This window comes from Lissotriton vulgaris, chromosome 5 (genome assembly GCF_964263255.1).
Source record: "Lissotriton vulgaris chromosome 5, aLisVul1.2, whole genome shotgun sequence".
NCBI lineage: Eukaryota > Metazoa > Chordata > Amphibia > Caudata > Salamandridae > Lissotriton > Lissotriton vulgaris.
The window spans coordinates 1,282,581,086-1,282,608,961 of NC_141693.1; the positions used below are offsets into that span (position 1 = coordinate 1,282,581,086).

The window sequence follows — 27,876 nt, forward strand, 5'->3', positions numbered from 1 at the left end:
TTCAGTGGTTTGCTCAAAATCACAGGATGTTGCGCCGATGCCGAGACTCGAACCCGCATCCCCAGCTCCAGAGTCAGCAGCTCTGGATGCTGCCTCTAATCCTTCCTATTATGACCCACTTAAGGTTAAGTCAAGGCCCATCCCCACACTTAGCAATAGTATCAAATAGCACATTACACTGTTCAACTGCATATATGTAAATTTAGCGAAATATAATAAACTTAAAGTTTAAGCCAAAATTTAAAAAAACGAAAGATTGCCCACATATGGTCACCACCTTCAACATAATGAGCCCATTAGTTGCCATTACATTTTTTAAATGATTATGTTATGGGTCGAGTGGTTACCACAATGTAAATGGTTCAGAGATTTTACATTCTTAGCTTAAACTGAAAGGTGTCCCAATGCATATTTTGTCAGTGAACTTGGAGAGTTTTCAAATGATATACTAATGTAAGCAACAAAGCATTTTTTTTAGCGAAGTGTAGTGCCCTTCTACATGTATAAATACAGTAATTTATAAAGATCTTAAACTTTGATGTCAAGTTCCAGAATGTCTAAGTTCCTGAAAACTAGAATAATTTATTTAAAACAAAGCAATTTTCTACCAGTATTATTGAACTAATGCATGTAGAGAGAGAAAGTGGAGAGGGCAAACGAGAACGCAATCAGAAGGAAGAAGGAAGAAAGAAATACGAGCGTTTGACTACAATTAGTGCAGCAGGTGCATTGGCGCTATGGCCCGGTGTTAGCAGTGTAACCTAATCATGGTAGCAGGCGCGCAACACCCATTGAACTCACCGGGCTTCAGCCTCCCCCCCCCCCCTCGTGTGTGGCAGCCCGGGAATAGACAGATCCCGGGCACAAACAGAGCTGCACCCGAACGTTTCACAGGTCTTTAAAAGACCATTTGAATGTAATTAGGCCTTGAAGTTGTATCACCCCTTCTAAGAGCCCCTGCAGCTCCACTCTGCCTACTGATTAAAGGTTCAGTCCCCCACCCCCCCCCCGAAATTTTTTCTTAGCCGACCCTCCCCCCCCCCCTGAAATTTGGCTCTAGTTGCGCCTCTGCATGGTAGCATACAGTCCACGGACCCTCTGCTTTGCTACTGAAAGAAACAAGGAGGAAAGAGGCAAGAAAGACACTGTATAAAATAAAAACAGGAAAAACCTCTCTTTGGGAGCGAAGGGTGTGACAGAGAGGGGGAACAGACTGAGCAGGAGAGAAGTTAAGACAAAATGAGAAAAAGCGAATGGAAAGAGGGGAGAAAGTGAGAGAAAAAGAGAACGAATGAGAGCTATCACCTTTCAAAACCAAACTATTTCAAATGCCTATAAAATAAAATGTTGCAAGGGAAAATCCTCAAAGACTCAGACATCTGGTAAGAGTTGCTGAGCTAGTAAATAATTCTATAGCAAAAGAAAAACTATATATTTTTTACTTCTCATGCTGAACTTTTTTTCAGGTGCAGCTGCAGTCTTACATAACCTAGTGGGTGGATGAAAAGAACAGATCCCTCCAAAGAGAGCCCAGACACAACAAGTATGGGTTCTCATATCATTTCTTTTCCTATAATTACAAAACAATTTAGCAATGTTAGACATTTAAAAACATTCTATATATTTTCTTTATATCAAGGGCTCGAAGTGGGCTGATTCCATTAGATCATAGACCCTTTTTCAATTAAGAGCAGACACTGAAATGGGTCCCCATTAGGCCTAAATATTCAAGTCCTTAACTCTACTGGTAAAAACACTGAACAATGAGTGAAAAAATGCTAGTGTGATTCACATTAGTGACTTAGTTCCTGTTTATATTTTTCATGTTTCACTTAATCTTGCATTCCCTAAGAGTGCTAGTCATTTTCAGGATGTTATGCTTCTGTATATTTTTCTGTGCATCCTATTACTGAACGGAGTCACCTCCAGTTATTTATAACGGTGCACAATTTAAAGCTCTGTAGTGGAGGCTACATGCTCAGCCAATCCCTGGCCTCTCTGCAGAGCACACAAAGCAATGGACACATATTTCAGTTGCAGTTGTGATTGTGTGCAAATGTGAGTGAAGGAGGTACACAGTTGTCAAAATATTGTTAAAGCGAAAGTGAAAAACAAAACAAATGCAGTGCTTACAGGTGAGTGGGGTATTTATTTGGGGTGATGAAGTTAAGATGGGAGGAAGTGCATTCAGGAGCGAGTTAAAGGAGGATGCTGAAGAGGAAAGATATGGTGTAGCTTATGAAGAGATGTGGAGAGAAAAAGGGCAAATATGTAACAAAGTGAACATAATAGGAGTGATTGAGACACTGAAGATCACTACCTCATCCACAGTACTCCGGAATGTTTACGTTTTGAATTTTGTGAGACTTAACATTTTCAATAATTATTTACAACAAAATCATTGGTATTACTCATTTATCTTAACCCATTCCATGCTGGTGTTAGAACCACGCAGTCGCGAGCAGCGGGTGGCGTGTGCTAATGACGGTGTGGTTCCGTCATGCCTCGGCTGCTCCGCCCAGGCGGTACGGATTTCCTGCCTGTGCGTGCGAATTAGTGAGTGGGCGTGACAGAACCACGCTGTCATAAGCACAGCCCGCCCGTGACGGCGTGGTTCCGTCACAAACATGATGGTGCCGCGCGATCCCCCCCCCCCCCCCAGCGGCGGAATTACCGCCGCGGCCAAGGGGTTAAACAGTTAACAACCATTGACAAAGCCAATAGCCCTTGCTGGTTTGAAGTGTATGTCAGTTGTGCTATATATCTGGGTGCAATAACAAATCACAGGAGATGAACCAAAATACCAATCAGGTAGTACACTATGAAAATCAGAGAAAGAGTTAACATGTGTAAGCCACACCCATATTGACATAGGCCACACCATTTGAAAGAACTCCCACCCACTTTTTACATCCCACTTAAACCACTGTTTATATCCTTTACAACAAATCACACATTATTCCCGCTGCAGTTACTGAAGGAAGTATGCACTGCAGGTCAAGACAAACATCAATACATAGTAGGCCTGGTTCCTGCAAGTGCCCTGTAGGTACCTGTATGCATGCATCAGTAGCACACATACACAGGGAATGGCCCAAGAAGCCATGATCGTTGTTTAGTATCCAGATGTACAGTAATTGAAATTATGAGATTCTGCGGTCCCAGTGTTTTGAATTTACTGCACTTGTCACATAATCCACCATCTGCTGCCTATTGTGGAGATTTCAACAAAAAATGTTCCTAGTTCATCAGATTAAAACCTCCTAAAAATAGTAGCACGTTGTACTGTGAAGTAGTAGACCCTGTGCAAAAGGTCATCAGGGCACCTTTACACCGTTTATTACAATATTCAAGGTTAGGCTGGTCTTATACTTTAAGTTCACTCATCATCTTGATTAAAACAGACATACATGTAAAATCAGCACACAGGAGGGCATCAGGGATGGAGAAGATGGATTATATATTTTATCTAGGAGTTTAACAGAATATAAACAGCCAGTTGAACGGTTGGTCCTATATCGAAATATGGATCTGAGAAAGAGAAAGCGGTGTCAGGGAGGCTTTCTTCGAGGTGCTTTAGTTTGATGGTGTGAATGAATGCTCCTTCCATTAGCTACACATGACCTTCAGGGATGTGTGCTGTGGCTTGTTTTAGCAATTTTATTTTCAATTCTCTGACATTTACATATCGAGTTCCTCCATTGCGAGTAAGATTCGGCTCAAGATCCTCCACCGGGCAGTGATTTGATGGAGTGCGACTGCTGTCAGTAAAGTATTTTAGATTCGCTCTTTGCTGGAGGCTTACTTGGGTCAAGGGATAGGAAGAGCAAACTTTTCAGAACTAAGCTTTATCCACAAAGGACTTATGTATGTTAAAATGACAACATAAATACATAGTACTGCTACATAATGTGCCACATTGTGCTGTATAATTTGCCTTTTTCTACAGCATAATTTTGTCAAAGCACTATAGCAGCAGAGCTTTGTCCTCCTTTGTCACATAATTTCCCTGGCACTGACTACAGGGAATGACAGCAGGCAATGCTCTGCAGGCAGTGGTTAAGACGATCATTAAAACATACAACATAATCTCCACTATGATCATATACTACCCTTCACTAAATTATTTTATTAAGGCACATTTCCAGATAAAACACAGATGAAGTTACTCTATCTACCAACAAAAACCTCAAAAACCCTAAAATTCACTAGTACAGTAAGCTTTGCAGCCAAAATTTCCCCATGCACTCATACATGACATCATAAATGATATTACTGATGCCATCATTAAAAAAGTCACCACGATATTGACAGCACAGGCCTTGCCCTCTATGGCCCAGGTACCTGCAAGCCTGGCTGCATGCAAGGTATGTTTGCACGCTGCATTTAGTATCAACAGGGCATAAACAAAGCCCATATACTTTAAAGAGAGGAGTTGGCCTAATGGCTAAGGTGGTCGACCTCGAATCTGAGGAACTGGGTTTGAGTCTCGGCAATGACGCTGAACATCCTGTGATTCTGGGCAATTCAATTAATCTCCCCGTGCCTACCAAAAATGTATGTGTCCTCATGTAATGCAACTGGTGCTATGTAAAGCGCTCTGATACCCGATTCTGGTCAAGTTCACGCTATATAAAACTCCGTAAAATAAAAAAAACGCTACACAGTGTCTGGCCACATGCCATGGCCTCATGATCTGCGGCATGGAGTACAGCAAGGACAGGCATGATTGTCTTAAGCCACGTCTTGTGATGGCCTGTCAGCTTTACAAATAAGATCTGACCACATGTCATGCCAGTTGTTCCATATACCAAGCACAGTGCGACAATGATGTTACTGTTGAGGTCATATGTCAAAGAATCGATCGGGGATTCAACCAGGGATATCATCTGTGAGGTCATGAGCAGTGTAAAAAGGAATGCTGGCTGAAGAAGTTTTGATTGCTCTGTGAAATGTCAATTTGCTCTTGCCAAAAAGTAATTAAGATTGTGAATTACAATCCTACAGTCTATGCAACAGAAAACCTTTTAACAAATGTTACAAACTTTAAAGACAGTTTATGTGATATTTAATAAAGTAACAAAGACTTAATTTGCCTACTATTTTTAAGTGAATTTAGAGATACTTTCATATTGATATCTAGGGTTAAGTTATTTATACTTCCATTTGATTATAATTTACTTTCTCGGATTCATATATATCCTCAAAACCAATATCTTTCCCTCTGGGTCTGCTGCTTCCAACAGATGGTTCACTTAGGATACCCCATCCATCATCTCAAAAGCAGAATTTCTATAGGCTTACTCAATCACGGAGAAAAAGCCATCAGTCAGTTGGCAATATCTCAAAATATAAGGCACAGCGGAAGCTGCATATCTTAGCCACATGCTGGACGTACTGCAAAAATGTTACACAAAGATTCCTACCCGTGATTGTCCCTCTCATCAGGAAAGGCTGGAGTCCCACCATTTTAAGCCGTATCTGGTACAGTGACGAGTTTCTCATTGCATTCTAAGAGATAGAATATTGGGTTCTTCATCTCAAATGAAGTGTTGAGTACTTTACAGAATACATCTGATCTATTGGACTCAATAATCTTTGGAAACATTGAAGTTGTCTCACTGACAATCTAAGTGTGTAAGATGTATATGGCCTTGCACTATGTCTTTTTATATATTCCTATCATATGTGGCCTGGCTTGTGCTATCAATACAATAGCCAAGATGTTTTTCTAGTAATTGATTTTGTGTCTCAAGGTGAAACTAATCTCAAATAGGTGGATGTTGGGAGATGTTCTCAGAAACTGATTGCCTATTTCTCACTCTTTGGTGGCATTTTAAAGAGAAATTTAAAACACTAAGACAGAAATCAACCGCTTCTTGTAAAATCTTCTAACTCCATATTCTGGCTCTCCGTGAGGGAGGAAAGAATGAAAGGATGCAGAGTGGCAGCTGTAGTATAATGTACTGTTGTACACAGGTAAGTATCACCAAGGGCATGTTGTCCCCCTGCGAGAACAGAGTACACTATTCAGGCTTCACTTATGTTTTCTATGACATCATTCAGCGCCCCAAAGTGGAAAACAAGCCCATTGATAATTCCTGCCCGCGGACATTCTAGATGTGTTTGACATGTATTGTAACTTCTTTCTTGTGGTAAGAGGCATTAAATCGGTGTATTCATAATGCACCAGTGCACACATACATGTTTAGAAACAGTTCACTCAGATCTGTTATGCACTCCTTGCCCAAAAATTGCGCATATTGGTGTCAGTTGTTAATTATTTCTGGCTTAATCTCGTTTAGACTCCAATCACGATTCAGAGTGGTGGAATAAATTTGAAGAATCGTTTAGTATGGGCTAACACTTCCCATTTAACAGTTATCTTCGAGCTCACACTTCATAATGTTTTTCCTTTCGATACAGCAGTATGCCATAGGAAGCCATATTAGTTAGGAAATACCCAAGAAGCTTCAGATACTATGTATGTACAAGAGTTTCTGTCCAAGTTCAGTAAAGTTTAATTCAGTGTTGAAAGTTAGGTCTCGGTTTCGATCAGTTCACCTATCCAATCAGTTTTTGTAGCATTGCAGGTTTCGATCAAGCAAGGAGGGCGTCACATGCCCAATATTCTCAGAAGTGATCAGTCTCAAGTACAATTACATGGTCATGCATTATTTTTTGCCATGGACTCTTACGTGTCCCCAATGATTCTCTTTGGCTGAACCACGCACTTACCCTGTGGTGATATCTTCGTCTTCGGTGAGAATGGGCTTATTCGGCAGGTCGCCGTCACTCATGTAGCCAGACTTTATATCACTATCGTCTGGATCCAGGGCCTCGATCAGCTCCAAGCGGGAGATGTGGCTGAGCTTACTGGGGCTGCGCATGGGCATGGTGTGAGAGTAGTGGCTGCGTTCTCCATGCATGTACCAGCTGGGGTTCGCCCCCTCGTTCCGACAGCCCCCGCCCACCGAAGGGGCATCACCGGCCTGCAGGCGGGGGCTGGACTGGCCATAACGCCAAGAGATGGGAGAGGAGCGGTTGGATAGGCTGGAAATGCTGCGGGGGTTCGCTTCATCGCTGTCATAGCAGGTCATTTCCAAAGAGCTGCATAAAAGAAAACACAGAAAAATTCAACAATGCTCATAGAAATATACCACATATGGAGGAGATGGAATGGTCAGGTAAGGAGCTCAGCAAAGAGGTCTCAAACAAGAATGCAAAGGGGAACACAAGACAGCAACCTCTGACTGCAGGGGAGCAGTGATAGAAGATACCAGTAAGCAGTGGTGGCCGGTAATTCAAGGAGGTGGGGAGCGGGCGTGCCACACATGCACACCATGCATTCATATGTGTGCACACATTCACCCACCTTTCACAAGCGCATATATGTGCACATACTCCCATTCACAGCACACACTCACAAATACAATCATATATACACACATGTATGCTCCAAAATGTTTTCAAAAGACAACTTACTGGCCTGCAGCAGTGATCTCAGGTGGTGGGGGAAGCCTCAGTGGTTTTGGATGATAGGGACTGCAGTTTCCTCTCATTGACTAACTTTTTATGGGTCACCCAATGAGGAGTTGTGAGAGTTCCTCACTTGTCAGAGTGGGATGGGGTCAGTGAGACTGCCGATCTCACCCCACTCTGTGACTAACTTCACGTCACTGATGGACAGTAGGCTCTGGGCACTTCAGGGCTTAAAACTGCAGTGCCCCGGACTGAGGCTGTCCCCTCATCATGAGGAGGTGGAGGACCACCATTGCCAGGGTGAGGAGGTCACACCTACAGGGCTGCAGCATCTTCAGCTTGGCAAAGTTTAGCCTGACCTGGACATGAAGAGTGTGAGCTTTGCTCTGCTTGACAGGCACTCTTCATTTTTGGAAAAAAGTTACCTCTCTGCCCCGAAGAATAGCCCCCTCCAGCCTGCCGGTAAGGAAAGGTGAAGCCTTGGAAAAAGAAGAGGGAGGGAAATGCTAGGAGCTAAATGACAAAGTTTGTGGCATGTGAAATGAGAAAGGGCACCTGATTTGAAACTGGAGACTTGTTCCTAGTCCGAGTAAAGGGAGGGAAGTACTTCTACGTGGCCTTGCGCTAGGTATGAGCAGAGAGGCAGTAAGGGCTAGTCAGCCACGGGCATAAGTCACTGAAGATGGCATGTATAATCTATACCCTTACGTGTTTCATCTATTATGTACTGAAAACAGCCGATTCTGTGCACAGTATGCCAACTGCTGTGCCCTTCCAGCGGATGGGCACTGCGGATTGTCAGTTTGGTTTGGGTAAAGGATCAGCTAGAATGCCTTGAAGATACCACAACTCATGCATTTTGACTTGCGCCTCCGCCTCCCCCTCCCCCTCCAACTCCCCCCAGAATGAGAGGATCAAGGCTCCAGGATTAATTGAAAGCCACAGACGATATCAAAAACCTACACACGGTCAGAGATCACCTGCTGGGTTCTGTGCACAACTAGGATGATGGACAATGGTCTTACCAAGGACAATTCTGTCCCTAGTTATCAGCTGTTCTGACAAGTCTTCCTTGGAGGGGACAAGATCATAGGCCCTCACACCAAAAAGGATTTAGTCGCTTACCTCCCAGAAGCAGTCTGCTGAAAAGTTTTTTTATACGTTCTACCTATTATATGAGCAAACATTAATTTCAGCCAGTGCCTCATCGTGGGCTCCTGAGAATAATGGCGAGCGAAAGTCAGCCAGTGATCGCCGGAGACACAGGCACATTTCGACATATACATAAAATCAAAAGAAAAGCAAGAAGGAAGCCAAAACCTAAACATCAACACGAAAAACAAGAAAAGCTGCTACCTATAGCCATAATACAAAAAACAATCTTGGCAACAACTGAGAAATGCTAAATTGGTCAGTGAGTGCTCCAGCACGAGGGGTACCAATGGAGTAATCTGTGAGACAGGTCCGAGTTTAACGAGGCAGCAAGGGACCAGAGGTCTGAGAAGTTGGTTAACGTTTCAACATTCCCCACCCCCATCTATATGAGCTAACTAAGCAATTTCTAACATAATATGCTATTTAATCGCCCCCTCCCAAAAAAAGGGGGGGTTGCAGGAGAAACCCCAAGCAAAACCTGTATTTAGTGGGAGAATTTTACTACCAAAAACTTTTGGTGGGAGAGTCTCTCTGCCTTATTTGCTGGAAACTTCGGCCACAGGCAAAGCTGTATTAAGTCCATAAACTTACCAGGTTAATTAAGTTGTAGGCTACACACAACTCAACAGGAGAGGTTTAAATTCAATCACAACAAAAATACTGAATACATATGTTTTTGTGAATGAACTTCTAACTGAACTCTTGCATTATCCAGACATGATGCGGCTGCTACTCAATGCTGAGAGGCATGTCAGCAAGTGGTCATTATTGATCATGTGTCTCTGGTAGCTTCGGTAGAGGTTAGGTACAGGCACTTCCATACCTACACTGCTATTCCTAAGCACCAGGCATCACTGGAGATAGCTCAGAAATGGATGCAGTTTAGTGCAAACGCAGTGATTTGTTTTCCACTACAACGGTCATGAAAAAAACATACATCAATTTACAATGCTAGATATTGACAGGAGATGGGGGTCTATTTATCTCGAACAAGCCACCCCAAACTACCGCTTGCTCTCAATGGCTTTTGTGCATCACGCCTGGTCTCAACCGATGACTGACCGCCACACGTATGTGGTAAGCTCCATAAGTGCCCTTTAAGTGCTCTTTAGCTCCAGAGCAGAGCTTAAAGGGACTCTGTATGACTGACTGGAAAGGAGAGCGAGATTGTGAGTCGAAGGAGGAAACACCAGAGAAGGAGAGGTTGCAGAGGTCAAACCTACAGTTCAAGAAACCCGGCTCTGCTCTCAGTAAAGGCATAAAACACAAAGTGATTTCTCAGATAGAAACAAATAAATCTCAGAGGGATCTTTGACTCCAGCGCTAGATATGACAATTGTTGCCACCATTCTACTAATCGTGCTCCACCTGTATCTACAATACACAGCACGTTTCCATTGGCAACAAACACAAAGCTATTGATTCCAAAATTTTCAACACCTCTTTCTAGGCCCGAAGGTGCCAGAATGCTTCACAACATGACAATGAAAGTTATATACAACAACAAAAATACGAACACACATAGAATAGCAGTAGATTCTAACGTAAAGTCTATCACACAAAGCCCAGAGTAATTAGATATTTAAATCATTCTGAAAGCTCAGCGCAGTGGGCAGGGTTGGCGGACTACCGTGGGGGGTGTTAAGGAGATACATCTTACCACAAGGGCAAGGAGGGGTAAGAGCTGCAATCTAAGGAAAATCGAGCTCATGATGGGATAAAGTTCTCTTTTGAGGGAACAATAAACAACAATGGCGGATCGACTCGGTGGTGGAGCAAAGTTATTGATGTTATCAATGCATGCATTGTTGTGATAATTTGTGGACCATACAATGACCTGCCACTGGATGACGGCTTAACAGGGCAGTGTACATCAAATACCATTTCTGTGCCATATTGAATACAGAGTGCAGGACACATTGTCCCAAAGTGTCCCTATCCCCAGAGAATGCGAAGAATATGGGAGCGGGTTCACACCTGGATCCAACCGCACTGTGGCTCGTGCTACAGCAAATGAAGAATTGATCTTAGATCAAGAGACAGCGTCCTCAAGCACAACCGATGCGGAGAGTTCCTGCCAGATCTAAAAATAAGAATTTAATGACCGCTCTTTCTTAACTTTATTTATAGCAGCGACTCAAGTTATCAATAAAGACAATGCCCTTCACTGTATCGAACGCAAGCTTTGAAGACTTCCTGCTGCAAGGCACTTTGAAGGGGAGAATATTCTCGACTGTGCCACAGGAACATTCGAGTCTTCCTCCACAAGGCCACTGTGATATTAGCACTACAACCCCTGGAGTTTAATTCAGCTGATACAGATCCCTTGGAGTCCATGTTGCGATTTTGAGTGCAGGAGCAAAGGATCTTTTAGTCTCCAACCTTTTCTGTAATACGAGCTACTTCTGTTTAATGAAACTCATCCAGAGCTTCTCATATTACTAGTGTTGTAATAGTAACCACAGAAGAAAAGATTACATCACTGGTCACTAAATGCGTAATTACTAGCAGTGATCACTTCAGTGCATCAGGTATCGTAGTTCGCAGTAATGTTAAAAAGGCTTTGTCAATATGGAATGACTCTACATGGGTAATACATAACAACCATAGCTGCTAAGTCTCGGGCACCAAGGTAAATACCATTTGTACAAATATCTCCAATGCCACATGATATATCACTCAAATATATCCTTTAAATGTATTTTGGAAAATCACTCATTTTTCTCTAAGTATCTTAGGAGTTCTGAAAATAAACATGCGCCTCAAATATACACTCAATTTTGGTGTAGGTGTATTAATTCACTCAAGCTAAAGCATATAATTTAACAAGCTGGACAGCCCCCAGGCAAGCTACTCACAGGTAGATTGAGAGATAGCAGTAGCTCAAGAGCTACTCGTTGGAGAAGCCGGGTCAGACCATCTTTGTGCAGGAGACAATGGTCTCTACTGCCAGGACCTGGGACAGGCATCGTGGGGAATCTGCATTTTAAGTGAAGGAGGACCTGCACTCACAGAGTGTCACGTGTTTTAGAGTTCTTGCTGAATTCCAATGGCACTGGGCCTCCCCTTCCCTTATTATACCAACTTTATACATAAAGTGAGATTGTCAGTCTGGGCAGTGGGATACAAGTGTTCTGAAGCCTTACCTGTGCGACACCGCTGACCCCCGCAAACTGGACATGGTATCCTCCAGATTCTGTCGAAGGTCCAGAACATTCTGTACAGTCCGCTTCCGCTGGGACTCTGGGTCTGTGGGTATAAACAGAATACAATCAAATGGAGGAACAGGCAGCCTTTTGCTCAGTGTAGGGAGTAGTTTGTCAGCTACAAGAAACATCTGAATGAACATAGTAGTTCAGAGCACGCCACAAAATATTTACATTTCACACCCCTCATGCTTTCAGTTTCTAAATTAGCATGAGATTCTTTTTTATTGTCTCTAAGAAACGCAATGTATCCCCTCTCCATCTAAAGCTTACCCCTCTGAGAACTGTGTATCCTCACTGCACGTGAAGTTGACTGCACGTGCACGAGCTCGGTCCTGCACTTTGGGACGAGATTAGAAACAGCAAGGGGCATTTAAAAACTGAACGAACATGTATGCATGTGTAGATGACTGGTGCTTGCGTTTATTAGCATCTACAAACCATTTACAGTAAAAGGTCTCCATGGTAACCTCGTGTGGTACCGGACGTTAGTCGATTTAGGCTTCTATTCTGCTCACCCTACAACACAGTTAGGCACAGTTAGGTAGCCATTTTAAGTCAACAAAACATTACAAACGGATATCTGGGTGAGCAATGGACTACTTGGTTCACGTTGTAACTACACAGTCAGCCAAAGTCATTGCTCGTTTGAAGTTGTAAATACGCATCCAGGCAATTACATTGGTTACTTTCTATCGTAGACGGGAAGCCAGCTAGCTCGGTGTTTACATTACATTAATTCACAAATGCCCAGCCTCACAAATCTCCTTTCTACACTCTGTGAATTGCTTCTGATGCTGCTTCTCTCTCGGCTGTCTTGGGGCTTAGAGATAAGACTTGAGAGGGGACCTGAGGATGGAAGGAAGGAGACCCAGCAAAGGATCTAAAGAAACAATCAGGCCACACCAGACGAGACGGGCGAGGGTTCTGTACTGTCAGTGAGGAAGGGATGCAGCATGCGCGCTAACCTTGGGAGCGCTAAGCACAGTCAATTGCATCACCAAGATGGAGAATGTATATCCAAACCAGCTCAGAGGTTCGGGAAGGCCGATTGAGAGGGGGTACGCGGAGAGGCTAACAAGCAGAAGAACGGGCTTCTCATACTTCTCAAAGACCATACAATGTTGCAGCACCTGTGCTAGTAAAGTATGTGTAATTTCCCCTAATGATAGACTCTAAAACATTTTATTTATTTTACTTATTTATTTATACAGTTTTATATAGTGCGAACTTGGATATCAGAGCGCTTTACAAAGGTAAAGGTAACAAATCAGAACATTAGTCTAACATGGGGAATCGAATGGGCATTGAGATGTGATAAAACATAGGGCTATGGAACAAAGTGAGATCCCGCTTTCATTCAGACACCATCACTACCCCAAAAGGGGAGCATCATGGGCCATCATACGGATCGGACGCAGGTGCAGACTACATGTCAGTCCATCATACACCCAGATGGGTTGGGTTGGCAGAAGCACAGACCCTTATACTGCCTAATGGGATTGGTACAAACCCCAAAGTCTCAGTTCCTGATAGGATGTCACGCAGCATCTTCACTCTTCACGCATTCTGGTGGCGTGGAATAAGAAAGAACAAGCCCTCAAACATGCGGGTGAGAAGGGACACAGCATCACAAGCTCTCACACATCTAGATGGGGAGGAGTCTAGCATCCAACTGAATATTGATCATTACAGTGGTTCGTAACGTCATGTCCTTCATTAGTGTTATTGTGCGCATAGCACTACTGATACCTCCCGGTGGATTTGGAAAGGAAACCGAAAGCCTTGTACATTCGGATAGACTGAGGCACATGATTGTGCACCCTCATACATCTAGAGGGGAAGGGACATACAAGCACAGGCTCACATGCACCCAGATAGGGAAATGGAACCGGTTTCTTCAGTTCTTACCACGAGTCTTCTCCAAGGTGAACAGATCAATCGAAGTAGGTCATACCCAACGTATGCGTACAACTCAACAGATCACCTGACCCACTAGCTCAGCATCTTTTATCAACGCTTATGAGAAAATCCATTCAGACATCGCCCTATGTGGTGTGAAGCAGCAGCCCAGCCGTGCCCATGGAAACCAGAGCAGCAGGCAGCTACTAGTCAGATACCCAGCCTTCAATGCGGCAGGAGCAATACAGCACCCCTCTGCTACAGCATTTAGACTGCCAGCGACAGACGGCAAAACCAGAAACCCAAGTCCTCCAGAAGGGGCCAGGTGGTCCTGTGCTAGAAACAGAATGGAAAGGCAAGGCTATAGCTGGGCCTAAAGCGACATCTTGTAGGACTGTGTGCATCACACAACAAAAGAAGGGCAGAACCTGTAATGCATGGGCATGAAACAGATTGGCAAGTGGTGCTGCTGCAGACAATGGTAATATCCGAGATAAAGGAGGCTTGGCAGTACCTTCTGTCTTAAGCGTATGGCAATCAATGTCCGGGTGGAATGATTTGTCCAAATTACATATATTTCAGAACAAATGATACAAACAATTCGTGATTAAGTAAACAGTGAGAATGGGAAATCTGCTTGACTAAAAGGCACATTACCGGGGTTTAGGGTTAATGCGATAATTTGCCAACTAATCATAATACAGATTAGTTCGTTATAGGATTTTTAAAGCACATAGCTGCTTAAGGGCTTCCCAGCGCTAGGGGTCCGATACGGCACAGAAAGCCAGAGGGGAATTTAGTGGTAGTGATGGAAAAACAAAGATTCCAATATGTGTATTTCAGTGCAAATGGGTCTTTCCAAAACAACCGAATTAGAACCATTTGACTCCAATAGGATAATCAAACTAAAAGATTCTACTTTTGCACGCAGGATTGCCCCCCATCACAACACTGGGGCGGTACAGTGCAGCGACCCGAGCAAGTGACACAGAGAACTTGACCTTCCGGATCGAGTGTCACTTCTGAAAGCCTATAGCTGAGGTAATAGGTACGGGAGGATCTCTGTATTCAAACTCAGAAGGGCTGGATTGAGGGGACTGGAATATAGATCTCGAGGTTGTTCAAATGGCTAGAATGTTGGTTGGAGGGATTTATACATAGCAAGGGCAGTTGAGGAGGTTGGCAAAGTGGTAGGGAGCATTCCGAGTGTAGAATAGAGCATTCCGAGAGAGCCTTTTCTACACAGTGTGGCTAAATAAGGGACTCAGACAGAGATACTGAACCTTTCACCTCTTCGACCAGATGGATTGAGGAATGTATGTAGACAGACTCAGCCTTTCACCAACACGGCCCAATGTTTGAGGAAACGGGTGCAGCGATACAGGGGCCTCGCTACTAGACTGTGGTAGGCTCATTACAAAACTACAGTTTCTCGCTTAAAGTGCAGATTACCTCTGGGGACTAAAACAGGGGCAAACAGCCTCTCTCCTCTAGGACAGGGTAGGATTGTTGCAAAGATCCACTGAATCCCTGCTTTAAAACACAATAGAATGGTTTCAGGGGATTGTCTAGTGCATCTCCACCTTTCCACCCAGATGCACTCATGGGACAAGTACAGTGTCTTGCCAGGAGGCATTATCGAGTGAAGCTTAGGGACACAAACAAAAGACAGGGGCAGGCTTGTTCACCTTAAAGGTCCGAGAGGTGCTCTGTGGAGACCCTTGGAGTTCAGTCCTATAGCCACGAGTGTTTGAACAGGCTGATACAACACCGACTAGTTATGAGCCTACGCTGGGCAGAGACCATCTCACAAGCTCCTACATCACAGGACTGCCACCAAGGTACAGAAAGCATCCTTTAGGAAATCCTACAGAAACCACAAAGTATACTGTTCCTAAGGACCCAGCAAACCCAAGTAAACTGATCTTCCATTGCAAACCAATCCATACTCTCACATTAGTGACAGGTAACATTAATCACACCGAGTTAAATAAATCGTAATCTATGTGGGAAAAGCCTATGCTGAGAACCAGAGACCTAGAGCAATCTGAGCTCACCATGGAAGCCTTTTTGCTCACCTGTGCAATGAAGCTCCAGCCCATGCCAGCCAGTGTCCCACATTATGAGGCAAAGAATCATAGTTTGGATAGCCAAGAAGTCAAGCAGCAGTGTAGGAAGCCTCTGCATCAATACAATGGGTTCAAGAGCCTTTCGACAATTCTTTATAGTATTCTGTTCTACTCATCTGGCTTTCACCGAGTGTATAATATACATCTTGTTCTCTCTCCAAAAATGTTGTACATTTTTTTAGAAATCCAAGCAACGTCACCATATCTAGAGTTTTCGGATTGGCATGTAATGTATTATGAATTAAAATTAAATACTATTTTTGGAGACAGGACCGAGGGCCGGCTGAAGGGTGGTGCAATCGGTGCCACCACACCAGGCGCTGAGTTCTGGGGCGCTATGTTGTCAAGTATATAGTGAATTTTAAAGCACATGCAGCAGCGTTCCTTGCCTGCAGCAATTATGAAGCAACAATAACATTGTCAAATCATGGAGTTTTGTCTAGTGGAAGTTTTGACTCATCATAAGGTAGTTCAGAGGGTCAATATGCATGCTGCAAAGCACTTGTACCATGTAGATCACAAAAGTGCATATAATGTAAGTAGCTCGGTGGGTTACTGCTAATGTCGGACAGATCCTTTTGTTACTTGCAAATGATATATTAAAATCTTAATATAGAACAGTGAGCTATTAAATGCCATCAAAGATCTGCATTGAAGCTACAAAGTATGGGTTACAGTGTTATGATTCCTTCCCCAGTGTTCCTAATGTTGCAAAAAGGGTTAGAAAATCAAGTCTTATTAGTAAAGCCAACCCCCAACCATGGTAGTAGGTTTTTAGTTCTGAGTTATTGCTTCTCCAGATTAAGCGCTCAAACTATACTGCCTACCAGGGTGGGTGACATCTGACTCCTATTACTGGTAGTCCTCTTTCTTATGCATCATTTCCTACACAATGATTTACACATGTATGATTGATGGTCTCTGTGCAACATATGTGTGATGAAAACTGCTCTGACACCATGCTCTGGTAGGAGTACCACAATAAAACTGAAGAAAATTATGTGAGAGTAGGGGTTGTGGGGACTGGAGTGTCCCTGTTAAAGGGCAGTTGGTAGTGACGAAATTCATGTAAAAGGAGGTCATAGTGGGTGGGGCACCAACAAACAGTCGCACTGGGTGACAACAGCGATAGAAGCTGGCCCCGACAGGACCCTTTGTAGGTTCGCTGAGAAGTAAATCTGGGAAACACTGGATTGCTCTTCCATTCTTTCTTCATTCATGAGATGTGTTTGTATAGCAGTAGGTAGTCTCCCTGCCTTTTAAAAAGAAGTGCCTCGTTATTGCTCAGGTCACCAACTTCTATTCTTGTCCAGATGGCTTCATTTGACAGATATGCAGTGCTGGTGCTTTGCTCACTAGGGACCTCTAGGAGCAGCTTGTGATACTGCACCGAGACATGCAGTGCTGGTGCCTTGCTCACTAGGGACCTCTAGGAGCAGCTTGCGGTACTGCACTGAGACATGTAGTGCTGGTGCCTTACTCACTAGGGAGATCTAAGAGCAGCTTGCGGTACTGCAACGAGACATATAATGCTGGTTCCTGGCTCACTACACAAGCATTTGCAATGCAATAGGTCTTGCATTACTGAAAATATGAGCTATTGGCGTTTTATTATTATTTGCAACGCCAATACCTCAAACTATCAGTAATGCGTGACCTATTGCATTGCAAATGCATGTCTGTTAGTTGTTCATTCTGCCCCCAACTCGGTAACTACTCTTTCTTAGTTTGTGTTGTCTATTCTATCGACCCTTTGCCTCTCTTTAACCACTCCCACCAGACTTTCCTGCTCCCACCAGACTTTCCTGCTCTAACCGTCAGACTTTCCTGCTCACCAGCAGACTTTTCCAGTTATTGCTGAGCTCGCCCACTGCACCCATGCTCCTCCCACTCTCCAGGGCCCTATATAATGTAGGCTGTAGCACGGCTGTGCAGCGGAAGAGCTCTGCTGGCACACTGCAGGCATGTGAAAGGAATGCCAACCTGTCCACACTTTCACTGCGCCCAGCGCCAGTAACCCTGGTCCAAACACCTTCCGCAGCTACACGGTCCATGGACTCCATCTGCTGAACCCAGGACACTGCCACAAATGCTGGTGCCAAGCCACGGCGGACCCTTTTGCCAGCTCGCATTGCCACTTTATATGCTTCTACATACACACACCACATTCCTCATCAAGTCAAAACTCAAGAACAGCATTCACACACCACCAACGCACCCTGCACAACAACATTCACTCACATGCATGCTCCTCATACCCACTCACTCGGCAAGCACTCTACTAAGCTTTGGGACCTCTAAGACACCAATGCATCGGACCTCCTCTTCCTCACCAAAACCTTGCTAAACCCCACTTCGGCTGCTGACATTTCTGCAACTATCCTTACTGGATACACAATTTTGCACTAAGGCTAACCCCATAAACCAGGAGGAGCAGGAGGAGAATCACCATCATCCACAGAGACCTCCAAGTGTACCTCATACACTGACTCAGGATCCACTTTTATGGAACACTTGCACTTCAAGCTTCAGACAGACTGTAAAACCATATCAAAAGGGATCCTGGTCCTTTCACCCACTTCAGCAACCTCCATCCCATGGGCGCCAAAGCCGCCATACTTCTACGCGATCTCAACATTCATGTCAATGACCCAAAATCCACAGAACATCGGCCTCACCCAGCTCTTACACAGCACCTACCCACATCATGGGACACACATTGGACCCTATCTTTCACTCCAGCGACAAGGTTAAAGTAAGCCACAGCACTCCACTCACATGGACAAACTACCACATTGTCCACCTCCACATAACATGGCCGCCAATCACCCTTACGGAGGATATCAAAACTCCAAGCCACTGCTGGAAGAAAGTTACAGAAACTGAATCATCGCTCTACATCCTCCAACTAAACTACCCAGACCCCACCAACAACCTCATCAATGACACAAACCACTTCAATAACTGGATCACCACCTGTGCCAATACCATGGTGTCCCTGAAAAAAACACCAAACCCAAAAGATCCAACAAGCAAGCTAGCCATTACAACATTAACCTCAGAGAATCCAAGAGAGATTGCAAACAACTTGAAAGGAAATGGAGAACCCCCGCAAGAAACAAGCCTGAACGTAGACATCACCATCAAGTGAAAGAGGCCAAGAAAAAGGCCCTGACCCTAAGAATCGAATCTAGGTCAAACAACTGCAAGGAACTTTTCAACATCATCAAGGAATTCACCAACCCAACAGCCGCAATCAACACCTTCATCCCTACACAAGAACTCTGAAACCGACTCTCCAATTTCAACGAAAAAAAGACACCAAGATCTACAGCAACTTCGAACCCCAGCCACCCCCCACTGATTTTCTCAGCCTGCTAACCTCATCAACCAAAGACTAACAACTGACAACATGGAATCCTCTACCCATTGAGGGCACTGCAGCAATAACAAACACAGTCCAGTCTTGGGCACACACAGTCACCTGCACCCACCATATCTACAACCTGGGAAGAGCTACGATCAGCACTGCACTCACTTCCATCATCAATGCCTCCCTGAAGACAGTCTCCTTCCCAGGTAGCTGGAATCACGCTGAAGTCACTGACCTCCTCAAAAAACACTCAGCCGACTTCAAAGACCTCAGCGACTACATGACCATCTTGGTGCTTCCCTTCCCAGCTAAAGTCATTGAGAATACCATCAACAAACACCTTTATAATGACCTATAAGGCCACAAACTCTTTGATGACTCACAATAAGGATTCTGAAACAACCACAGCACCGAAACAGCCACAGGTGACAAACACATCATCCTCAACAGACTGCCACCCTCCGATTCCTCGATTTCTCTGCGGCTATGGATACTCATTGTACTCATTGTCAGAACATACACAAAGGCAGTACAAGGACTAGAACTCAAACGGATAGCTTCCTTCCTCTCAGGAAGAACACAACTAGTCAAGCTCATGTGGTTTAAATCAAAACTCAAGGACCTCGTCTGCTGAGTCCCACAGGAATCATCACTCAGCCCCACACTAAACATACACATGACTCCTCTGGCTAACCGCATCAGATCCCACAGAATCAACATCACCTCCTACACTGAAGACACCAAGCTAATTTTTTTCCCACTCACAGGACACCGTCACCACCAAGACAAACCCCAAACTATGCAGCATGCCTATTGCGGCCAGTTGGATAAAATAATTATGCCTCAAGCTCAACAATGACAAAACTGAGCTACTAATCTTCGGGAATAGGAGCTCACTTTGGGACTCTACCTGGTGGCCCACCAAACCCAGACCCACATCCACCCAGCCTACCACGCAAGGAACCTAGACCTCACCCTGGACACCAACCTTGGCATAAAGTCCCATGTCAACGCTGTCCCCTCCTCATGCTACCACATCTTACCCATGTTACGTAAAATCTTTAAGTGACTCCCACTGAACACCAGATGTACCACAATACCTGATCACAAGCAGATTGGACTACAGCAATCCACTCTACTCTGGCATCCCAACCCACCTTCTTCACAGATTTAAAACTATCCAAAATGCAGTGGTCAGACTCACCCGCAGCCTCTGGCGCCAAACCCGGACCACACCACTCCTCAGACAGCTCCATTGGCTCCTCATCCAGAAGGGCCGTCAGTTCAAACTTTTCACACACTCATTCCAGTCACTACAATACACGAGGCACAAATACTTCAAATAATTGTCCTACCCCCTTTTCCCCTTCTTTTGATATCACAAATCACAAATACTTCAATCACTGGCTTCACTTCCACAACCCACCACACAACTTTGCTCAGCATCACATTCACACACACACACACGCGCACCCACACACACACCCCACATCCACAGAAGCAAAATGGTACTTCGATCTTTCTCCTACCAAGCCGACAAATCATGGAACAACCTCCCCCAACATATCAAGGCCTCACTTCTTGAATTTTGAAAGAAGCTGAAGACCTGGCTTTTCAAATTGTCTTCTTGAAGGACCTTCAAGACTGCCTGTGATCAAGCTCAAAAGCAAAAAGAGCAGGTGATGGACGGAATGCAGAACAATCAAATATTCACCCCCAGTCACAAATCTGGGTTAAAATCATTGTTTTTTTGCTCGTTTTGCAATTCCAGTTTGGCCCAGCCATATGCAAATCAGTCTTGACCCTACTGCTCAGGGGAACAGTCCAATCCGAAATGCCAAACCAGGTCCTCCCTGGACCAGAAACAAGCATCCTGGGATTGGTTTTGGCGTATCACCCCCATCAACCAGACTAACTTGAATCTGGTGGCATAGGGAGCACGGGATACCATGTCTGGGCATACCCTGCCCACTTAGAGCAACAAAGTCTTCTTGCAGGACCATTGAGACTGCCTGTACACGGGCCCAGCCTCACCACACACCTACTCGCACCTAATCAGTGTCTGTATACCCTCATCGGTGACAAGCTGCGCTCTACAAACCCATGTTACATTACAACATTGCACACCTATTGTACAAGAGCCGCATAAATGACGACCTAATAAACCAAAATAGCAGCATCCATGGAATACCATTTTATCAATCAGGAATTGGTGCTATGGAAACTTGGCGACTAAGGATGAGGTATCCTTAAGCTCCACACGAACTAATCGCCTTATGCATCAAATGGTTTACCAATTCTGTGTGCGGTAGAAAATGTGTTCATACATATGGGCCCTTAAGACTGAATCCCATTTAGCAATTTGACAAAAACCTTTTCCTAAATTATATTGATGATCCACTTAAAAGGCATTGCACTGTTTTTAGTGGACGTCCTATATACCCCCTTGGTGCCTCCTTAGGCAAGTTGCTTTAACTCTTACATGTAATCAACAATATTATTCGCTATATTCAACTTCAGCTCCCTCCAGAGCAGATATGGAGATACCTTTTATGGGCTTAGGTGCAGAGGCAGCTGCCCATGGTGGCACACTGCAAGATCAACCTGGCACAATGACATAAGGGTCGGGTTGGAACAGGTGTTCCTATTGATGCCCATGAAAGTGCCCCAGATCTGCACTCAAGGGTGCGCATCCAAGTACTATTTGCAACACAATATGTGCCTTATTCATTTATATATAGAGCCGACCGTGGGAGTTAGTCAGGATACCCGAAGGATGAGTGCGCCAAGTAGCAGCAAATCTAACAAAGCCAACATTCACTGGCAGAATGAGTGGGAGAGAAGTGACAAAACGAGCATTTATAAACATCGCTATAAATGCAGGCATCATCACAGCAAATATGTGTGAACAGGTTCTTAAAATATCTTGCCTTTTAAAAGAACAGCAAACTCGCAGATTAGAAAACAAAGAACATAAGCATTCTGTCCAAGTGCCCGGTCTGATGGTATGTGTTCCAACAAGTCCTGCAAATGGGAATCAACTCTGAGATGGTTGCCAGCTGAAAGTTTTACAAGTTTTGGACAGCTAACAAAAACACTACAGCTACAAGAGCTTAACTATTGGGACACTTGTGCTAAGCTGCTACATTGCTATTAAAACATGTCTCACGTTCTTCACATTTTTATCTTAGGCCTTCCTCAGGGCAATCTTACTTTAGTTGGAGGAAAGTCTCATGATCGAACTGGGACTTGCGATTCAAAATGAATATATGGAGTGCTATGAATATGGACCTTGCTCCAATTTGCAGTACTAAATAGAATCAATCAAAATATCAATGCATTAACAGCCCATTTTACACTGGGTGGTCTAGAAGATGCATTTCGTTTACTTCATTAAACATCATTTGCAATATAGACCAGACACAAATTGATACGGGGAGGAATGCTAGCATCCAAAGTATTTTAAGAACCCCAGATATTATACAAGATGTCAGACAAATACAAATATTTTAACGGGGCAGAAACTAAACATATCAAGAAAGGTTATTAAATCTAGTTCTAGAAGGGAAAGATACCTGCCATATGTTAAAGATAGCCACCAAGTATGATAAGGAGTTCCATTTAGATTACATGTAGCTCAATTTATCTTATGTGGACATCCTACACTAATCGAACAGGTTATTTAAGTGTAAAGTTTCTGCCTTCTTAAAAACACTTGGCTTTAATTAATGTTTTGTACTAAAACAGTCGGCCTCTCATATTTTGTGACTATGATGCAAGCAAAATACTGTTTAGCTTCAAGTAGTAGTAGAAAAAGTCAAAATATTAAAAAGCAACATGACCACTCGGTGCATCTTTGAGAAGTGTGGTATGTTCATGTAAAATATGCGAGGAAGGGGGCGTGCACTGCTGAACTGCACGCAAACAGTACTCTAATACTCCATATCTTCGGTAAAGATCGAAACATTTGGTCCAATGAATGGTGGCCTCCTTCTCTCAGAGCCTGTCCCGTACCGTCAAATTCCGCTTGGAATCTTGGCGTGATTTTCGACACTTCTCTGGACATGACACTACAGGTCAATAGAACTGTTTCTACCTGTTGGGGAGTTATTAAGGTTCTTAGAAAAATCGCCCACTATCTCTCCCCTCAAGCCCACAAACAGACCGTGGTGGTCTTAGTTACATCACGGCTGGATTATTGTAACGCCCTTTATGCAAGCATCAATAAAGGCCTCATCCAATGCCTCCAGACCATCCAGAAAGCGGCTGCCAGATTTGTTCTGGACGTTCCTAGCACCGCCTCTGTTTCTCTTGCTAGGAAGAGTCTTCACTGGCTCCCGATCCAGTCCAGAGTCTTTTAAAATCCTATGCCTAGTTTTCAGTGCCCTATCCGGCGGCAGCTCTGAGGCCATAAGCTCCCTTCTGAGTCTCTACACCCTTAGCAGAAACCTCCACTCTGCCAATAAGAACCTTCTCACCGTCCCTCGGACAAACAAAGTCAGATGGGGCGGAAGAGCCTTTTCATCTGTGGCCCCTAAACTATGGAATGCCCTCCCCTCTGAGATCAAAACCCAACCCACCATGGTTCTTTTTAAGAAAGCTCTAAAGACGTGGTGTTTCACTAAGGCCTACCAGTAACCATGCTCTTTGACCTTATCCTCTTATTTGACTAGGCGCCTTGACGCCCTCTGGGGCTAGGTTGCGCAATATAAATCTGGCTTCATTCATATACACCGTCTTATGATCATACCGCCAGAACTCGCACAACTCACTGCTCCGATTTTAAATCCCACAAACATTAACAACACACACTGCCAAATGATTATACAAAACAATCAGAACACCCATTACAAAATATTTATGCCATTCACATAAGTTGTATGCATTTGTATCCCCAACTGATTGGTACCCAATTCATGGGGATTAAACAGGGAGTTGGGCGTGCTGCGATTCAAAGCCATGATCTCTCCGCCTCACGGCTGATCAGCCAAATCATTTTCCTTCCGCTGTTATCTTGCCTGTGTAATAGAATACAGACGTATAAAGAATGCACGATTACATCAGAGAACTTCCCAACACTCAACCTTAACATGCACAAACCTATATAATTAACAACATAGTCACATGCAATAATATAACCGCACACCCCTAACCAGCACAATGATTGCACACACCCTACAAACCTGATTCAATCACCATTAAATGGTCACAAAGAAAACTACAAATTTAAGAGAACTACTCAACAATAATCCACAGATTTAAAATTATGCAAACCAAAACGAGAACCAAATTAGATTATTTTTATGGTTGCAAATAAAATTCATACAATCCAGTTTACACCTTCAATTAGTCATCATTCTCTTCTGCATTGTATATTCAATGTCTATCAGGTGAAAAAACGATTTTTAGGGTGGACAAATTTCAATACGTGTACGTTCAGACTCCGGTCTCAGTGGAGTTCACGTAGACAAAATAAGTAATCATAAAAATAGTCAACTCAGTTTTGACCACTTCTTGCAACCCGAGACAATGGGGATAGACTACAGGGAACAGCGTGGATAAGCATGGACTGGACTGGAGGTCACCTCTTTCTCAAAACAGCCAGGAAGCTCTTGAGCTCTCTTTGCTATGCCAATATCTGGAAACAGGTACATGAACCACTTGGATTGCAAAAACTGACTGGACATAACAAGGAGTAAGAAAATAAAAACGAATTTGAAAAATGGATGGACTGGGACCCAAAGGAAGCCACAACAAAAATATAGAGCTCCCACATGGCACCAAACAATCGAAGCAATTGAGCTCACCTTTCTCTAGGGAAGGGTTAAGTCTCCAAGAATGTGTAAAAAAAAAAAGATTTGGCTTCGGATGCTTGGATTAGAGCATGTTGCTCATTAACATAAGGATATGGATCCTATAGGCTCAGCACTCAGAAAGACCTATAATGAGACAAACATTGACATAATGCCTTGTCCCCATTTTCCATTAGTTAAAGATAACATTGCCAAGTCGGTTAATATAGTGTCCTAAATATGTAAAGGTTCATCCTATGTCATTGTGCATATTGCCATTAAACACACACAATACAGACACTAGCCCAGTAACAACAGACTTTCAAGGGCATGCAAAGCATCAAGGTCATTCCAGTATTTACTACCACTGGAACGGCCCAAAAGGCACCAATCTATTACCACTTTATGTATTTGAGTTTTTCATACAGATCTGCCTCCCCCGGGTGCATTAACACCATTACCAAATCAGAGTCCACGAAGAATGGTGTGTGATGCCTGATATATATATATATATATATATTTTCTTTTTTTCAGCTGCACGGCATAAATAATACCAGCACTCCAGGGAGCAGTTCACCCATATTTTATTGGGGTGATATTACATGCAGACGCATTTCGGTTACCGCATTTCTCGAGGACAGCAGGCACCTCAAGACGACGTCAATAAATACAAAATTCATTGGGTAAACATTTCATCAACATAAATGAAGGACACATTTCTACATGATTGAGTTTCGGCCATATTGGAGCATGCATTTCAGACAGAGCTCAATTAATCATACGATTATCTGCAGGAACCTTTCTATTTAGCCCTGAATGGGCACTGCATAGCTTAAAAATATAATGCTGTATCATGACCATTGTAATTCTAATGTGGTTTTCTCTCGGCACATTGGATCAACATATATATAGGGACATATGTCCACATTGTCCTACATTTCGGCCATATTAGATCATGCACTGTTAAGTCTATGTTTTGTATAATCATCTGGCTGTATCCACAAGTCACATATTATCACGCCGTGTATGGGCCATTGGCACCAAATAGTTACGATGCTGCTATTGTTGCACAACCATTATATTTGTAATATTGTGCCCTGAATGGGCATAAAGTCTGCTCACACCTTGAATGCTCCTGGAAAAACAAGTTCAAATACCACATGCAGAATATACTGTATAGTGTCCCCCCATCACAATAATTATCCCCATAGTCCCCTCTTCATAACAGACGGTTTAGCCTGGACTACCTAAATCATAGGTGTATGGCCATTTCCTCCTCACTATTCAACCTCATTGGCATTTTAGTCTGGGCATCTATGAAGTACCTGGATTCTAATTGACGAAGCATCAATTGTCTGTCGCCTCCTCATATATCATTGGGTACATGATCCATACAAAAAAATCTCAACAGATCCCTCTTGCTTTTATGTTCTTTTTCAAAATGCTGTGACATCGGATACGTTACATCCTTCGTTGCGATGGCCCTCTGAGGTTCCAAGATCTGCACTTTCATAGGGTGTATGGTACTACCGATATACCTTTGACCGCATGGGCATACCAAGCAGTATACAGTATAGGTAGTATTACAGTTCATGAACTTACCAATTTTCTTTGGTGTACTCAAACCTGGTACGTCGTAGGATAGAACTTTGTGGCTGTTTTTGCAGTCATTACATCTTCCACAACAGAAGAAGCCCGTGATTTGTCCAAAGCAGGATTGTGCATTCTCTTAGGATAATGGCTCTGTACCAGATATTCTTTCAAAGATCGTGCCTTTCTAAACGATAACAAGGGTGATCTGGGTAGATCATACCTTATGATCGGATCAATTTTCAGGATGTGCCAATTTTTTCATAACATGTTTCTGATCTCATTGGCATTATTTGAATAGTCACTGACCATTCTAAAGTCCTTCAAATCGACAACCTTCCTACCTCCTTTTTTAGATTTGACGTCTGCAAAAAAAATGCCTTTTATGGTAAAATACTTCTGCAGAACAATTTTTGCAATTATTTTAACGGCCCAGGAAGCTTTGTAAAGTTTACTAAATCGTGTAATGGACATAAAGTGGACAATTAGTTATCTTCCAAACTTGCAAGCAAATCTGATTTTACCCACCCCTATCCACAGCAGGGTTGACGCAGGGACCACTGAGCATCACAAAAAAACTAAACGATGATCATAGGAAATATAAATCCTGGCCTTTTTTGCATGCACCATAGGGTCTTATTAAAACATCCAAAGAAAATAGACATGCCACAAAACTGGTGGCCTTACAGAATGGACCACAGCTGTGCCATTAGGTACCACCGGCTCTCTATAGCAAGTTTTGAGACACAGTCCATGCGTCAGTCCATTTCTGTAGCTGCAACAACCAAACAAAAATCCTTTCCAATTAAAATCAGTCAGTCTATTAACTTAATTTCCCTAGTTCAGAAAAAAACTTCAACTCAAATCTTCTGAACAAAGCCGACCCAAATGTACCGGATGGTTGAGTTGAAATCCTGCTGTCTGCGACACATTTCGCAATTCACTGCATCAGTATTAGTGTGAATGAAACACATTATCTCTCCTCATTAACAACTCCCCAATGCCTCTTCTAGTCCCCAACAGGCCATCTATTAAAGATCTGTAATCTGTTCCTTGTAAAGGGCTCTGTTGCTCCTTGAGGCCTGGTATATTCCTCTTGAAAGCAAAACAGTGTTATCAGCTGCCCCCTTGTCCCCAGAAGCACAACAGCACTTTGCATGGTGGGACATGTGCTTTCATCTTTTCATTTACCCAATCCTGGATGTTTCACATTTACCCCACAGGATTCTGTCCCAGAATTAAACCGT

The 27,876-nt window shown here is 43.5% G+C and overlaps 1 protein-coding gene across 7 annotated transcripts in view; it reads right to left on the reverse strand.

Moving 5' to 3' along the window:
• NAV1 (neuron navigator 1) overlaps positions 1 to 27,876 on the reverse strand; it is a 1,017,084-nt gene that overhangs the window by 346,861 nt on the left and 642,347 nt on the right. For all 7 annotated transcript variants that reach the window (XM_086923143.1, XM_086923142.1, XM_086923140.1 and 4 more), the window contains 2 exons: positions 11,784 to 11,886; positions 6,739 to 7,110 (listed from right to left, as the gene is read on the reverse strand). In XM_086923143.1, coding sequence (XP_086779269.1) covers positions 6,739 to 7,110; positions 11,784 to 11,886 — 475 coding nt within the window. The remainder of the gene's footprint in view (positions 1 to 6,738; positions 7,111 to 11,783; positions 11,887 to 27,876) is intronic.